Source organism: Protobothrops mucrosquamatus, unplaced genomic scaffold (assembly GCF_001527695.2).
Source record: "Protobothrops mucrosquamatus isolate PMUCROS unplaced genomic scaffold, P.Mucros_1.0 scaffold992, whole genome shotgun sequence".
NCBI lineage: Eukaryota > Metazoa > Chordata > Lepidosauria > Squamata > Viperidae > Protobothrops > Protobothrops mucrosquamatus.
Window position 1 is genome coordinate 120,039 of NW_015387231.1, and position 17,225 is coordinate 137,263.

At 40.6% G+C, this 17,225-nt stretch overlaps 1 protein-coding gene across 1 annotated transcript in view; it reads right to left on the minus strand.

Annotated features, from left to right (window-relative positions):
• The window catches only part of LOC107290876 (tolloid-like protein 1), a 117,543-nt gene extending 105,918 nt beyond the window's left edge, over positions 1-11,625 (minus strand). Inside the window, exon 1 of the mRNA XM_015819814.1 lies at positions 11,469-11,625. Within this exon, the coding sequence (XP_015675300.1) occupies positions 11,469-11,625 (157 nt within the window). The remainder of the gene's footprint in view (positions 1-11,468) is intronic.
• Between the last annotated feature and the right edge of the window lie 5,600 nt (positions 11,626-17,225).

Below are 17,225 nucleotides of genomic sequence, written 5' to 3' on the forward strand. Positions count from 1 at the left end.
ATTTTCATGAATAAATACCCGAATAAATACTTAGTAAGTGCTATATTGTTTACTCTTGTTCAGTTACCGAATGATGCATGGTGTTTGCTCATTTGAGTTCACCTTCCTTCTTTCAGTTTCACCCAACACTAAAATAATATACTTTACCCAAATCTGTAATATTCTTTTCTCTTTCCTCATTGAAATTAATAAGGAAACATAGCATAGCTTGGCCAGATTTTAGTCTAAAGAAATTGCTGGCACTGCACAAACAGTTCAACTCTAATTCTATGTACAGGATATGTATTTTCACAAGAACCTAACGGTGGGCCAAAATGTGTGATCTTGAAATGCAATTTAAGATTATATAAAAATGTATATCTTATCCAGGCCAGAAATTTGACTGAAATAGGGCAAGAATATATATTAATAATATCATGCTTTTCAGAAGCATACATGGAGTTTGGAGAATGTATCAACTGGCCCAGTAGATATGCATCCATTTTAAATAAAATGATGTTTTTAATGTTAAGTACGTAAATGAGACTATTAGTTAGATGCCACAATAGTGCACTACGGTGTGAGCACTCTTGATTAAAGAATATATATAACCTGAGTATTATAATTGTTCACTTAACATTTGTTGCTATTATTTTAAGGCACACAGCATAAAAGGAGCATTTATGTAGCTAATTGCTTCAGAGAGCAGGGATGATCCTCAGAAATAAATCCCTTTGGAAATTTTATCTGATAGTCTTGCCAATAAAAACAATTATAGGCTAATTATCTATTCATTTCTGGCTCTCTTGTCAAGCAAATATCACCTCAACAATCTTAAGTATGCAGAGCAGATGGTTAATGACCAAGAGTGCCTCCCCTTAGGCATCACCTTTCACATAACTTAATAATATAAGAGCCCAAAGCTTTTTCAGAGCAAAAATTATCTCTGCACTTTTGATTCTTGACAATCTCGCTTTTAAATATTAGTAGACAAAATGCAACGACTAGAAATTATGGGTTTGACTTGTCACCGATTGGCTTGGACAAGTCCCTCTTAGACTCACTTCATCATCTGTGAAGTACAAGTATCAGAGTTGTTACTCTTCAAAATACAGGACAAAATACAGCTTTGGGACAACTTGTTAGGCCTTCAGAACCACATCACTTTTTACTCTTTCTTTTACTGAATATACTTCCATAGATTTCAGTCCTCAAAAATTTATCTCAAAACTAAACATAAAAGATTCATGATTTCACAAAGAATATAATTTGTCACATTTTGCCTAATAACTTATAGTCTCCTGAGATAAACTGTTGTCTACAAAATAACTGTCTTTTGCAAGAAAGCTGCCCTACTAGCAAGCCAATAAAACAAATTTCCACCTCAAGAAAACCATCAGAACTTTTTATATTTATTATTTCATTTGACACCATTGTGCCTCATCTTTCTGCCTCCTGGCGTTTTTATCTTCAGTTAATTTTTGTTTAAATTTGGAAGTTGGAAGGTTCACACTTTCTCTGTGAAGTTTACAAAGCTGAAAACATACAGTAGAGCCTCCAAGTCAGCCAAAGCAACCCAGTTGTCCACATTAACCATGTTCTAAATTATAAAAATAAACAATTTGATCTAGTTGTTAAATTTCTGGATTAGGAATGGACAGTTCTTACCTTACCTTAGGAATGGAAACCAACTGGGTGACTTTAAGTCAATCTCTCTTCAGCCCCAAGAGAAAAACAATGGAAAACAACAAGAGCAAACTGCTTCAACTTGTCCAGGCAAATACTCAGATTCAAAATGGACTTGAAGGCACAATATATACTTCCCATGACTTCCTATGCTGCCTCATTCAAATGGTGAGGGGAGTGATGAGTGAAGAGTAAGAAGAATGACAATGAGCATTCGTTGCAAAAACTAGTGGAATATCTACAGAAATATGACACACAAAAGAAGAAGTAATGGTTGTACAATGACACAATGACTATGGAGGCAATGGTTTTCCCAATGACTTTATGAAAATGAAGACTTGACCTTAAAGAAGAAGTGTACAGCATTGACACTTTTGAATTTTGATATTGGAAAAGACTTATGAAAATACCACAGACAGCCAAGAAAACAAACAACTGGCTCATCAAACAAAGCAATTCATTGTTATCACTTGAGACACCAATGACCAGTATCAAGTTAACATATTATGGACTAACACCTTTCTTGAAAAGTCTACAACTTGGGGGGAGTTAGATGGAAAGAGAAAATGAAGACTACTAGCAGCAAAGTGAATGATTCCATTACAGGGACAATGGATGCACTATTTGGAAGGCCTGAAAGGGGACAGATCATTGTGGATAAGGTGATTCGTGATCACTATGAATCAACTTGATCATCCATATTCAATTTAAAAGAGCAACTAGCCAGAAAATTTGTAATAGAGTAAAAAGAGGAATCAAAAAGCTGAGATCTAGAGATGAAATGAAATACAAATGAAGGATAACTTTCCTTTCAAAGAGTGAAAGATTTTGTACACTGTAAAATGAAGCTAAAAATACCAAAGTAACTTTGCTAGTGTGCATTTCCACATTTGATAGTTGCTATAGTTGCAACAGAGATAGAAGAAGAAGAGTCATTTGAGATTGGGAAGGCTTTTTTGTTACTTCTCTGGCAAATTTTGTCTAGAATCTACACTCAGACTCTGTAACACTTGAATCTCACCACTCTACCTGGATTAGATTAATACCTAGGCTTCTGGTTACCTAGGAGTGTTCTACTACCACAGAAAGACCTTTTCATTTTGTCAGCCACAACTTATGTATCTTCCATTAGTACTTCTGAATTTCTAGCTATCAAATAGTAACCTTCAATTGCATGGAAAAATAATTAAGATTTATTCACAATACATAGAAAATAACTTTGGTATGCATCTATTCCAATGCCCTGATTCCTTAAAAGAGGTCTCACCATTCTTCTTTTAAATCACAGACTAATTAGCTGGTTTATAGTATTTATACTTACATAAAATAACCAAGGCACAGGTAGGGCAAGAGGTGGAGTTTGAGGAATTCCAAACCAATTTTTAAATGAGGAAAGGGCAATTTACTGTTCCAGCCTGCAAATTGGATAAATCCACCCACGCACATTAGCAATCCCCAGAATGCAGAATAGAACACCACCAGAAGCCAGGAATTGTGATAGCTGCAATAAAAAGATGTACACTCCCATTGCATTAAAGTTTCACAATCCATCAGAATCGCCCATGAATTCCTAAACTCCAAGCAAGGGAATACCTAAAATTTACTGGTATTATAAATGATATGCATTTGCTTATATATGCCATTTATTCTGTACAAAATACTAGAAGAAATAGGGTATTTTAGAGCAGGCTTTTTATTCAATATTTATTGTGATTTTTATTATTGCCTGTTCACCACCCTGAGTCCCGTAAGGGAGATAGGGCGGTATATACATTTAAATAATAAATAAATAATAAATAAATAATAAATATCACAATATTTTTAAAATGTCACAAATAACATAAACATATCACTACCAATTATTTTTATTCAACTATCTAAAATTCAGAGCCTCTTACCTTATGAATGAACATCTCAGTGCATGTTGACCATTAAAGAAAAGGTTTAAAATAGAAATCAGTACTCACATTTAATACAAACTATAGAATAGTACACACAAGATTAGCCCTACTATAGTTAAAGGGATTTGCTACCATTTAAGTGTAAATAAGAACTCCAATTAGCTGCAACCACAGGCATCTTTACCTGGGAATAAATGCAACTGAACATAATGTAATTTACCCCTGAATATAGCTTTATGCAATTACCTTACTGGGTTACAGACCTAAGCATATTTATTTGAAAATAAACTGTACTGGTAGCAATGAAACTTGTGTCTGACTAAATGGGGCCAAACTGCCAAACTGCAGCACAAAGAATTAATTGGGAAGAAGTACACAAACTCTGATACTTAAGTAATCTTGCTAAAGACTGTTCAGAAGCTTGAAAGATGGTCAAAAGGACTGTGATATTTAAAGCATGTAGAACAATTTATAACTGAAACATGATTATTTTGTTTCCAAACAAGTAAAGAATATTTGCAATTTAAATATAGATGGCATACATGCACACACACACATACACACACATTATGTATATATATGTACACACATGTATACATGCACACACATACATAATTTGAAAAAAACTGTTAATAAAGCATATTTTTCACTGTCAAATATGTAAATAAAAATGACTAAAAGCAACCAAAAACATCTACCAGGGCCAGGCCTCAAACCACTGAGTTTGGAGTACACACATCACAATTTAAACCACAAACCACTTAATCCCATTTGTTGCTAAAGAATAAGTAATTAGAAGATTGTGGCCAACATGAACACTAACTTTGGCTGAACTACATCTCAAGGAAAAGAGAAATAATGTAAATTAAGTAATAGCAAAATTTAAGCACTTGCTTGAAATTCCAACTGTCCACAGGAGTCCAGATTGCATGTAACAGCTCTTTCAAAATAATATGGTATATACAAAGGTATGCCATTTAAATGTAATAAACCATGACCCCAATTCCTGGTGCCAGGAAAGCCACTGAGCAGGATTAAATGGATCCTGCATTAATTTACTCAAGACACTTAAAGAGCATATAAATCTAAAACATATGTCCTGCAATCAACAGATGTTTCACTAAGGTCTGGAAAAACAGTGATCTCCCTTTTGATATATTAACCAATTGCTAACCAAAGTTAATTTAAAGGTTATGGAAAAATATTACAGTAGGTGGGCATGGGCATTTAAATAGCTAGTAACCAGATACACTTCATATAATCAAATACTGTATATAAATTAATAATATAAAACGCTATTCACAGAAGAGAAGGCAAGTTTTGTATTGATTTTATTGCATATCAAAATATTATCTATTTTAAAACAAGTCATCTAATTTTCTCCCCAAGTTCCATAAATTGTTTTATTAAGTGAAGATCATTAAAGATATTCTTGCTGCAAGGAAAGTTGGCCAGTTTTTGGTTTTTCAAAAAAAAGATGCTAGCAATTCCTCCGGGAGATACACGGAAGCCTTCTCTTCAGATCGACTGCTTCATAGAAGCATCTGAGTCCTTGCTTTCTGGTTCTAATAAGAAATACTCATTTGAAGGAATTAGTTCACCTCCATAGATGAAAGCCGGAATTTAATCCTTTTTCATTTCTAATGTCATTTACATAAAGCCAGTTTGGTGCAGCAATTAACTAAAAGGCTAGAAACCACCTTTGCCCCACCTTAGACACAAAGCCAATTGAATGACCTTGAACCAGTCACTTTCCTAATTCCCAGGAAGCAGGCAATGGCCAACGCTTTTTGAAAATCTTGCCAAAAAAACTACAGAGACTAGTCCAGGCAGTCATGAAAAATTAACACTGTCATGAAGCCATGAATATAGCAGTGTGGACCACCTAGCTAGCTGCTTTAAGAAGAGGGCACAAACTGGTTATAAAAAACAATATAACAAAAGTGGCAGCAATGGTGTTTGGAACATCAGCAAGAAATATCAGTTGCCTGCAAGCAAGAACTGGCGAAACACAAAAATGCAAAGTAACAGAAAATGAAGAAGCTAAAGTGTTCTGGACTTTAGAATTCAAATAGAAAAACACCTGCCACAGGAACATCCCAGACTTAACAACTGACAAAGTTGTCTGGAGAATGGATACTGCAGTACTTGGAGGCAGCAGAATTTAAGAGAAGATAACAAAATATAAAGACCTAAAATAAAAATGAGAATGATTGTGGCAAAAGAAAGCAAAAGTAATACCAATCGTAATAGGTGCCTTTGGTGTAATCCCAAAACATTTGGAGCACCACTTGAATACCAAAGTTATAGACAAAATAACCATCAGTCAACTGCAAACGGCAGCTTTATACTTCGAACAGCTTATATTCTATGATAATACTTTTAACACTATCAAACAACATTTGCCTATCTCAAATCCTTGGGAAGGATGTGATAGGTAAATAAAAATGCAGAAGCAGTCTAAATATCTGGCTGTGTGACCAACCATAATAATAATAGAGCCCCAGTGAAGTGGTTATGAGACTTGTATGGCAGAGATTCAACATACTGGAGAGGCCTCATCAGAGGAGCCACAAAGAGTATCTGTCCCATAAAGAATATGGTAAGTTAGAGAAACTTATACCGGATTAGTCATCGCCCAGACCATCAAAGATTAAGTGCTAGGTGTTGGAGTTTCTGGACATCTGATAACAAAAGGATTACAGAACAACCAGGGTCAGCAGCTGCAGGATTGCTGGAAGAAAAACTGCTTACCTTTCACAAATATACAGATTGAAAACAAAGAAATAATGATTTGCTATTACAAATCAAGTTCAACGAGAAGAGGATATCTGAAAAGAATGCCTGAAATCTAGAAAGAACACCATCCAAAATCAAAAATAACAAAACAGAGGATAATAGATCAAAATTGATTTATAATATAAAATAAAGTATGCACAGGAGCAGAATTGGAAGAACTGCAAAGATCTATCCAAGGCAATTGAAGCCTTGCCAGTAGAAGCTCAGACTGTAGAGGCAAACTGGGGGCATTGGCAATAGAGGAAGCCAGGATGCTATTGAATCATTTTCATCAGCAAATCAGGCACTCTTACTCTGTTTTCTCCTCAAAAAGAACAAAGTCCTCTAACTGAAAAAAGAGAAGCTGAAACAAAGAATAACTGAGCATCTAGAACAGAGGTCCCTAACCTTTTGGGCACTAGGGACCAGTGTTATGGAGAAAGGTTTTTCTGTGGACCACAGGGGTGCATACTGCCTACATCCCACAGATGGGGCTTCGCTTGTTTGTGCAGCCCGGTTGCTGGCATGCTGTGGCCTAGTGCTGGTCCACACCGGGTGGGGGTTGGGGACCCCTGATGTAAAACACCACAAAAGCAACAGAATAACATTGCCTGCACTGAAGCTTTCTACAAAAGAGAAAAAAACAGCTAGCACAAGTATTAAAAGATGCTAATACTGTAGTAGTGAATATAAGCATCAACTCACTGCAAAAAACAAATCAACAAATGTATAGCATTGCTACAGTTATAACTGAAGATCTTGGATGGAGAACAACAACAAAAAAGCCAAAAGTTCATCATCAAAATGGAAGATTAGGTTGGAAAATAAGATCAACATGCTAAGTAAGCAAACTAGAACAGATGAAAGAAAAGAGATGTTGAGAGATTCTATTTATCAAGGTGGACATGGAATTTTGCAAGTACATCAAACAATGTACTTGTAAAAAGAAAATAGGGCATTGAAAAAATATCTGAAGGACATTGAAGAAGATGCAATGAAGCTAGTATACTATGAAGGCTTACTGAATACTAAGTAGACCAAACTGGTCTACAAGAAAGGCCAAATGAAGAATAGAAAAGAGACATCGCAAGGCAAGGTATTACCTGGCCAGTATACAGTATTAAAAAAAAACAACTAACAGACAAAGCAGATAACAAGACCTGTCAATGGCTAAGAGCAGGAAAGTTGAAGAAAGATAAGATAAGATAAGATAAGATAAGATAAGATAAGATAAGATAAGATAAGATAAGATAAGATAAGATAAGATAAGATAAGATAAGATAAGATAAGATAAGATAAGATAAGATAAGATAAGATAACCTTTATTGTCATTTTTATACTGTGGGCACAAAGGCACACATCAAAAATGAAATTTAGTTGCCCGCTCTCAAAAGTGAAACAAACACATACATGACACACACCTAAACATACTATGAACAACATATGTATAGACCCACATCCCTACATATACGTACCCTACCAAATATTAAATATTGTCCATCTTGAATATGTAACGGAAGGAGGAAACTTGAGAGTTCACAAGGTTAATGCTGTATGGAATGAAACTCTGGCTGAATCTGGATGTTCTGCTTCGGATACCACGAAGTGATGGAGGATCTAATTCCAAGCATTAAGAACAAAAGTATAAACAGCCAGAATTGAGAAGACAGCAACAGACAGCAAATGCCGCCTCTGCAAAAAAGCTGAAGAAACAGTGGGCCAATCTAGTAAACTACTGCAAAAAGGTCACACAGACTGATTACAAACAACATGACCAAATAGCAACACTTGCACATTGGAATATCTGCAAGAAATATCTTCAAGCAAGAGATTGTGGGACCACAAAAGAGACAACATAATAGAAAATAAAGAAGCTAAAGTGCTTGGTGACTTTAGAATTCAAACAGACCAGCAACTGCCATAACAACACCCCAGACTTAAAAATTGTTGACAGGAAAGACAAAATAGTCTGGAATAGTACACATTGCAGTACCTGGAGACATCAAAATAGAAGAGAAAGAACTGGAGAAAATAACAAAATATAAAGACTACAAATAGATTTATGGTGGCAAAATAAAGCAAAAATAGTACTCTTAGTAATAGGCTGTTTGGGTGCAATCTCAAAATAACTGGACCATTACCTGAATACCATTAGCACTAACAAAATCACAATCAGTCACTTCCAAGCTTTATTTGGAACAGTTTACATCCTGCAAGGATACCTTCATATTACTGTACTAAACAACAACATTTGCCTAGTCCAGGTTTTTGAGAAGGATTTGACAAGCGGACAAAAATGCCAAATCCAGTCTAAATATTTGGCTGACTGTGTGAGCAACTATAGTAAGATCTATAATTAACTAACTTTTCCCCTCAATTATTCTAGTTACGCAGGCAATAAATAAACAAACCATAATTGAATTTTATTTTAGATTTATCACTCAGTAGATCCTGAGTTCAAAATTTATATTCTATGTATATTTTCCTGGGAATAAGCCTAACAGAACTCAACAGAAAAGTCTTTAGAATAAACATAGGTAGTTCTGGACTAAGAAAATGTTTCTTGGGCAACTTTTATATAATAAGGAAAACAAACATGGGCAAATATATACAAAAATGTTGTTCAATGTGAGGTAGCAGCTATCAATTAATAAGAGGGTGGATTGTTCCTGGATACTTTTTCCAAAATTCACTTGCGTCCCAATATAACATCTCCCATACATATATTTTTTTGGTGGTGTTCTCTGAACTTGGTTGTTTGTTTGCAGACTTTTTCATTACCAGACTAGGTAACATTAGCAACACTGATGAAATTACCTAGTTGAATATCTCTACAAGCAAACAGCCAAGGTCAGAGACACCAAAGATTCCGCAGTTCAACCTGAACTAGATATATTCTCTTCTCTCAGAACAGTTTTTTTTCTTTTTAAGAGGAATTACAATGTACCTGAAATGGCACTTTAGCCTCTTCTTTGAACTCTGAAAATCTGTCTTGAGGCATCATCTAAATCTTCCCCAGCCTGAAGTCCTTAACAACTGTTCCGTTAGATTGCAGTTCTATCAGTTTCCACAACATCCAGTGTGGTGGGTGGAGGACAGCTTCCCAGGAGCTAACTACATTTCCTACCAAGTGTAACACCTGCTGGTTTAAATTGGTTGGCTGTGTTAAGAGTGCCTATCCTTTTCCTCATTCTAAGGTTTAGATTGCAGATTTGTTTCTTTCAGATGGAGTTGCTGGTATTGGTGGTGGTCCAGATTGGTGACCCAGCACAATATTATTGTGTACCAGTTGTGGGGATAACAGGACAATATTCACAACCTACCATTGCTCATATGCAGTGTTGCTTGAATCTGTAAGACTGCTGAGAGATTTTTCCTGTGTCATCATCAAATCCTGCCCATAAGCATACACTGCCCAGGAATAAACTTGCTACATTCAGTGCACAGAGTCCTGAGTGCATGCATCTCTTACTGCTAAAATAGCCAACAGGACCAGTAATTGTCCCCAAGTTCTTCAGTCCAGCTGATCCAAAGCTTGAGTGGCACTTCCATCATAAGCAGTTAAGGCAGTGGTTCTCAACCTGTGGGTCGGGACCCCATTTGGGGTCGATCGACCATTTCATGGGGGTCGCCAAGCAAGACTGTCCGCCATTTCTTTTGTCCGCCATTTTTTTCCCCTTTTCCGGCGGGTGCCTTACCTCCCTTGGGCTGGGCCAGCTGGTGGTCGGCCTGCTCCGTCTCTGCCGCTTGCCAGCTACGCCTCGGCCTGCGCAGGGGGCAGAACCACGCATGCGCAGTGCTCCCGGTCAGGGAAAGTCCTCGACTTACGACCGGTTGGGTAGTCCTCGACTTACGACCGGTTTAGTCCTCGACTTACGACCGGTTTAGTCCTTGACTTACGACCGGTTTAGTCCTCGACTTACGACCGGTTGGGGTCGCAGCATTAAAAAGGTTGAGAACCACTGAGTTAAGGTATATACAGACTTTTCCAAGGCTTTAGCCTCAGGTACAGCCCAGTCCAATTTATGACCGTGTAACAATAAAGAATAAATAACAAATAAACAGCTCTTCCATCATAAGCAGTTAAGGTATATACAGACTTTTCCAAGGCTTTAGCCTCAGGTACAACCCAGTCCAATTTATGACCGTGCAACAATAAAGAATAAAGAACAAATAAGCAGCTCTCTTCGGGCTTCCGGATTGCCTCGCCCTTGGCCTTATCTAATTAAAGCCGTTCTTCATTTATGCGAGATTAAGGGACACGAGGCAGAAGAACAGCTTTTCAGGTGAACTCGATCCCTTCGGCCCCTTTCCACGCCCAGAATTAAAACTCACGGCAAGGGGGCACCGGGTTTCCTTTCCGACTCCTCCACCCCTTTCGCGCAGCAACGTGGAGAAGCGGCGTGTGTTGGACGCGAGAGAGATGGAGAAGAGACCGGCTTCCCCCCCCCCCGCCCGCCGAATGGCATTTGCAAGAATCGCCGGCGGCGGCAAGGGAAACCGGGGCTAGTTTCCCCCCTTTTTTTTCCCGCGGACTTTCTTTGCTCCAAAGGCTCGGACAGCAACCCGGCTGCCAAGTGCAAAGGGTGGAGGATGCGAGGGAGGAGGGGAGAGCCGGCTAGGTCGGCGGCGGCGAATCCCGAGACAACAGGTTCTTGGAGATCTGCCCCCCAAGCGGCTCGCGGTGCCACTCTCTAGCGCAGGGGTAGTCAACCTTGGCTCTTTTATGACTCGTGGACTTCAATTCCCAGAATTCCTGAGCCAGCTAAGCTGGCTCAGGAATTCTGGGAATTGAAGTCCACGAGTCATAAAAGAGCCAAGGTTGACTGACTACCCCTGCGCTAGCGGGAACCCAAGTGCGCCCGCCCCGGCTTCTTGCAGCTTCTTCCTCTGGGTTAGGAATTGTCTCACTTCGCTCCGAAGCGAAGGGAACAGGTGAGCTTCCCTCCTCCGTCCCGTCCTTCCTCCCCATTGAAGCCCCTCTTGGGGAGGGGGGGGGAAGAGAGAGAAAATCCCTTTGGACGGGGGAAGCGCCCAGGGAAAGGCCGGGGTGGTGGGGGGGGAGAGCAGGGCGACTCTATAACACCGAGGAGGTTAATCTCACCCGGCCGGGCAGGCACTTACCGGCTTTGCAAGGATCTTTGTAATCTATGGCTTCAGCCTGATCCTCCTCGCTGAGGTCGTAACCGTAGTCGAAATCCAAGCCGGAGCCGCGCGAGCGGGAGAGTTTGTTCCAGAGGGCCACCCCAGCCAGCCACAGAGCCATCCTCCAGCAAAACATGTTCACGCTCCTCAGCCAGAGGGATGGGAGAGAGAGAGGGAGGCGAGGCGAGGCGCCGGGTGCCGGGAGCGGCGGAGTCGACGTGTGGCGGAGGGGGCTGGGGAAGCGGCGCGGTGGGCAGAAAGGGGCAGCGACTGTCTCGTCCGCGCCGGCAGGCTGCTCTTCTCCAGGGGGATCGGACCCGGAGCTGGGGCTTCCCCCCATGCAAATGAACCGGGAGGCTGCCGCGCCGTGCGCGTGGGCGGGAGCGCGCGCGCGCGTGTGTGTGTGTGTGTGTGTGTGTATGTATGCGTGCGCGCGTGGAGGGCGAAGGGGGTCCGACCCCGCTCTTCTCTGGGCGGCCGAGGAGGGAAGTTGCAAAGGCGGAGAGGCGCTGACTCGCCCGCTCGCCCTCTCACAGCGCCCGGCTTCCCCTCCTCGCCTCTCTGTCAAAAAGGCCGAGCAAACTTTTCTGCGTTCCCGCCACAGCCGCCGCCGCCGCCGCCGCCGGGGTAGCAGAAGCGGCGGAGGCGGCACCAGCCTGCCGCGGGGTCTTTTCTGCCCGGGGATCGGCGCCCGAGCCAAGTCGTTGGACGAATCCCTTCTCCCCGGGTCGCCTGTCGCGCGAGCTTTCCGCCGTTTCCCCGAGGTTGGGCGCTAAGGGTCGGGTTGTTGCACATCAGCAAATTGCCGAGGGGAGAAAAAAAGAGAAGCCCGGAGTGGTGGTGGGGGGGGTGGAAGGAGGACGATCGGGAGCACGGCAGCCCTGCAGGGATGGCAACGCCGTCAGCAAAGGAGACAGGAAGGAAAAGTGCAAAGGCTTCCCCGTGGTTTTTTTTTTTTATTATTATTATTTTTCTGAGTTTCCCTACCCCCCACCCCCACCACCGGTCCGCCTCCTCCCCCCCCCTCCCCTCCTTTTAATGAGCAAAACCGTCCAGCAGAATCTTCGCCGTCAGCATCCTGCTTGCTTGTTCCGAGCAGCGGGGCCAGGATCCAGGCTGCTTCTGATCTGCTGCCCTGATAGCCTTAGGAAAACACGCGCGCCTGTCCGGTGTGCCCCGTTCGCCAGGCAGCTGCTGTCTGTCGAGATAAGCGGAGCGGAGCAGGACTTGACGGAGCAGACAGTGATGACCGGAGCGCGGGGGGGGAAAAAGGAGGAATCAGAGCCCGGGCGCGATTTGCTTCGCAGTGTCCCCCCCCCCCCCGAGGTCGTCCGAATCCGGAAACCGAGATGGAAAGCAGGTTCGCCCGAGGGTGACAACAACGGTGATGAGAAAGAATTGCGGCGCTTTTCCCAGTCTCTGCCTCTCTCGCTTTCCGCCGCCGGCGTGCAGAGCGCGAGAAAGGGAAGGAAAGTTGCTTTTTTGGGTTGTTTGCTTTTTTTTTTTTAAGGCGTCCGCCAGTTTGTTGAACGGGATATTAAGACGACCACTGACGGGCAAAGTTCAGCCAAGGAAAACAGCTTCAGATGTAGGCTTTAAAAAAAAAAAGGAATAATATTAAACAAAGCAGGTTGTGCATCAGCAGCAAACAGTAGCAACAATTTTTTTTTTGCAAGCAGCTCGGCCCCGGCTTTCCAGCATCCGCTGGAAAGGTTAACGGGGGTTTTCAGAAGCAAAGTTTCCTTCGCAGCTTCATCTCCTTCCCTTCCTCGCTTGGAAGTGCGGGCTGTGCATTCGGTTGCAGCGACCAACCTCAAAAACGTAGGCAGTGTGAGGGCTGGGTTGGTTTCCTAAGCCAGCCAAACGAATCAGCGAGTTTAAAATCTGATTTAGGAGATCAGCCTGAAAAATAAAACGTGGAGCTCGACTAAGGCAATAACAGCACAGGGGTATATCTCAAAAGGGCGGGAGAAGAGGACTGAGATCCTTCATTTTTATGCATAAGATATAGAAGGCATTCCAGTGTTAGAATGAAAGTAGTGTCAAACTGTTACATGCTCACAGATTTATTTTTTTTAAAAAACCAACAGGTTTTCCTGCTCTCTACAAAGAGTCCACATACATAAAGGGAGGGGGGAAGAGATTTTAATTAATTGGATTTTTCCAAGTGCTCCTTTTGGGATGACACACCCAACTGGGCCATGCAAAGGCAGATGCTTTTCCTATCTTCCTATAAGTTGGGATGCTTACAGGTTGCTTACGGTTGCAAAAACTATCTTGATAACTAAAACAACTAAGTAGACAGCTTTCCTGCTGCTGCCTGCAAGATATTCAAGACAAAAAGCATGCAGCCCTTCAGATCAAGATCAAGACTTGAGATGTGATCCAATAACACTAACCCCTGAATCTCCTTCCAGAGGTTAATGCATACATGTGAGTTCATCATCGCATCTACAAATGAAAGTGCCTCACCATCACATCTGCAGTCATAAATGCTGCTGACTATAGAGCCCTGGAAGGATAGTGAATATTTGAGGAAAAGGATACCCAAGCACAACAGGAGGCTGGTAGATACGATGGTTCAAACAAACATCTGAGAAACAAGACATCTTGTCCACAGGATTTATTAAATGCTCTTACATGATTTAATAGCCTTAGGAGTTAAAATGGTCCGGTGTGTGTTTGCTGTCCTGATGAAAAGCTGTTTTTCCATACAAAATTGTTCTTGTCTTGTGGAAAGACTGTTTACCCCCACAGCATAATGTTGTGCTGATGCAGAATATTATTTGGAACCAAGCAAAAAAGCGGAATATCAAATAAAAAATGGTTTTCTCTAAAATCTTCCATGTTTGCTTTATTTTATGGATGCTATACAACAGTGGTGGCGAACCTATGGCACGCGTGCCAGAGGCAGCACTCAGAGCCCTTTCTGTGGGCACGCCAGCAGAGTTCGCCAGAGTAGTGAGCACGTGGCATTTGGAAGTGACGGGGCAGGAAGTGAGCGAGCAAGTGGCATTGGCCCCCCGGGGACGCCCTGGAGATGGCGAGGGACTGGCCCTGGCCATGCTCACCCAGTCTGCCGTGATCACTGCAGCCATGCCCACCCAGTGGTCCACCCCCCCACCCCCCCTGAGGGCACCACAATGCTGATGCAGCTCTGGCACTTTGCAATAAATAAGTGGGTTTTGGGTTGCAGTTTGGGCACTCGGTCTCTAAAAGGTTCGCCATCACTGCTATACAATAAACTAGAGCTTTACGGGACGTGGTATTTTTCTGTTGGAAGCAAAGGACAAAAATAGTGCCTTCTCATATTCCACATATAGAAGCAATCCAAAGTGACAGTTCAGAATTCTGTTTTTCTTTACACTTGTGAAGAGCAGGACACCTCAGAAAGCTGGAGGCATCTTTGCCTTTTAATATCTTCCTATTGCTTCAGTAGACAGACAGAGCCTGCCCTGTAAATAACAATGAGATTTATTTTTTTGAAATTCGCAGAATTATAGCTCTTATTACATTTGCTGCCATATGCTTAGATACTGAAAACATATTTTATTAAGAAAACAAAGTTGGAAAATTGGAATTACAAACTTTTACTCAAGATCAACAGATCTTAGCCTATTCCCAAATGGTGCCATAGCTTCAAAAAAAAAAAAAATTACCAAGACCAACGTCATACAAATGTTATCCAAGGTTTTTAACACAGTGGAGTGTAGTAGTTATCCTCTGTATTAAGAATGGAATGTAAGACGGAGTGGAAGGCTTTTTAATCCAAAGTGAATTGCAATAAATTCATTTTCCCAACATCTGACTGGATACTTGCTTGATTAAAAAAAAAAAAGACCTGTAAAAATTCAATCAATAAAATCCAGGTCTTTAATAAAACATTCAAATCTCACAAATAAAAACGTAATCAATTATCCTGATTACAAATAAAAAATATATACCGTACCTTGTTCTGGGCTGGGAAACTGCCCTGTGCTAGAATGAGACACGAGGTAAGAGGATCTTACCTATAGGTAGTCCTTGACTTATGATCACAATTCAGCTCAAAATTTCTGTTGTTAAGCAAGACATTTGTTAAGTGAGTTTTGCTCCACTTTACAACCTTTGTTGCCTCAGTTGTTAAGTGAATCACTGCAGCTGATAAGTTAGTAACCCAATTAAGTGAATCTGGCTTCCCCATTGACTTTGCTGGTCACAAAAGGTGATCACATGACCTTGGGACACAACAACGGTCATAACTATGAACCAGTAGCCAAGCATCTGAATTTTGATCACATGATCATGGGGATGCTCAAAATGTCATAACTGAAACATGGTCATAAGTCACTTTTTTCAGTGCCATTATAACTTTGAACTGTTGGTGTCATAGCTGCGAAAGAAAAGTATACAATCTCCAGTGTCCCAGTCTGCCTATGAGAGTTTGGAATTAAATATATCTTCCCTGCAGGCGATTAATTATTCTAGAAAGTTACACATACACATCATTTCTTAACCTCCAAACAACAATATGCCCCTGACTGTAGCTTCACTAACAGATACACTTGAAGACAATTGGTCTTAAAGACCTCTAAGAAAGCTAAGAGAAGACTTGGATATGTCTATTCCAAGATACCAAGGCAATTTGGTCTGCCCAATGGAAAGATAAGACAAAGAAGTTATAGTATTAATAACTTAAGAAAAATGTATATATTCAATTTGCAGTTTCTAGTAAATTGTGAAAACCAGAACAAGTCCATGAATCATGTTTTTGCAAGCTGTTTAATTTACTAGCCATTTTTGAACCAAAGGATTTTTTTCTCCTAAATCACACATAAACATCTAATACCAGCCCACTCATAACTCTGAAATTCCATCTGTCAATATAAATAATCAAAGTCTGTCCATACCGTCATTCCCAAGTATGTAACAAAAGCACAGAGAGCGGCTGTTTAATTGGAGAGACGCTCACTGCATTTTCCTGTTTATCCAAAGGTTTGTAGGGCTGTTGCATATATTCAAAAAAAAAAAAATCTTTAAAAAATCAAAGAAATAATAGGCAGTAGCAACTCATTTTATTTCAAGATAGCTTTTTTTGCCAGCCACTAAAAAGAAAGGGTCTCTTTATTCTGATTATATAATGTTGTCAGATACAGCGGTAATCTCTCTTCGCTGCCAGGAATGTTAGAAGCAGAAAATATTTAGATGAAAAATTCATCATGACATGCTTTGCAGTCTGATCCTTTAAATTTAAACACATCTATATTATCCTATTATATCCTATTATTCAGTTGGCTATTTCTTTTACCTTACATTATTATGTGGCATCATTTACCAATCGTGAACCAGTTATAAGTGGAGTGCTTTTGTTTAAAAAAAAATGTTTCATTCAAGGAGAGAAAGTGTTAATTGAGTCTAATACATCTCCAATCCTTTCAAGCCTATTCATACAGTGATGGTTAATTTTCTTTTGATTTTATTCAGAAACATATTTCAATGACTTAACACATATCTCAGCTATCTTAATTGATTTTCTTTAGTTTTACTTCTTTTCCTCAGGATGGAAATGATAATAACTTTTCTAATTAATCTTTTTGTTATTGTTGTTCACAACCTTAACAATAACATTACCCAAGCAAACTCACTCCAGATGTGAACTGCAACTCCCATCACTTCATATCAGCTTGAAATCAATGAAACTTCCTTCCATGTAAATAAACCTTTATAAACTCCAGATTAAGTGGCTATAATATTAAT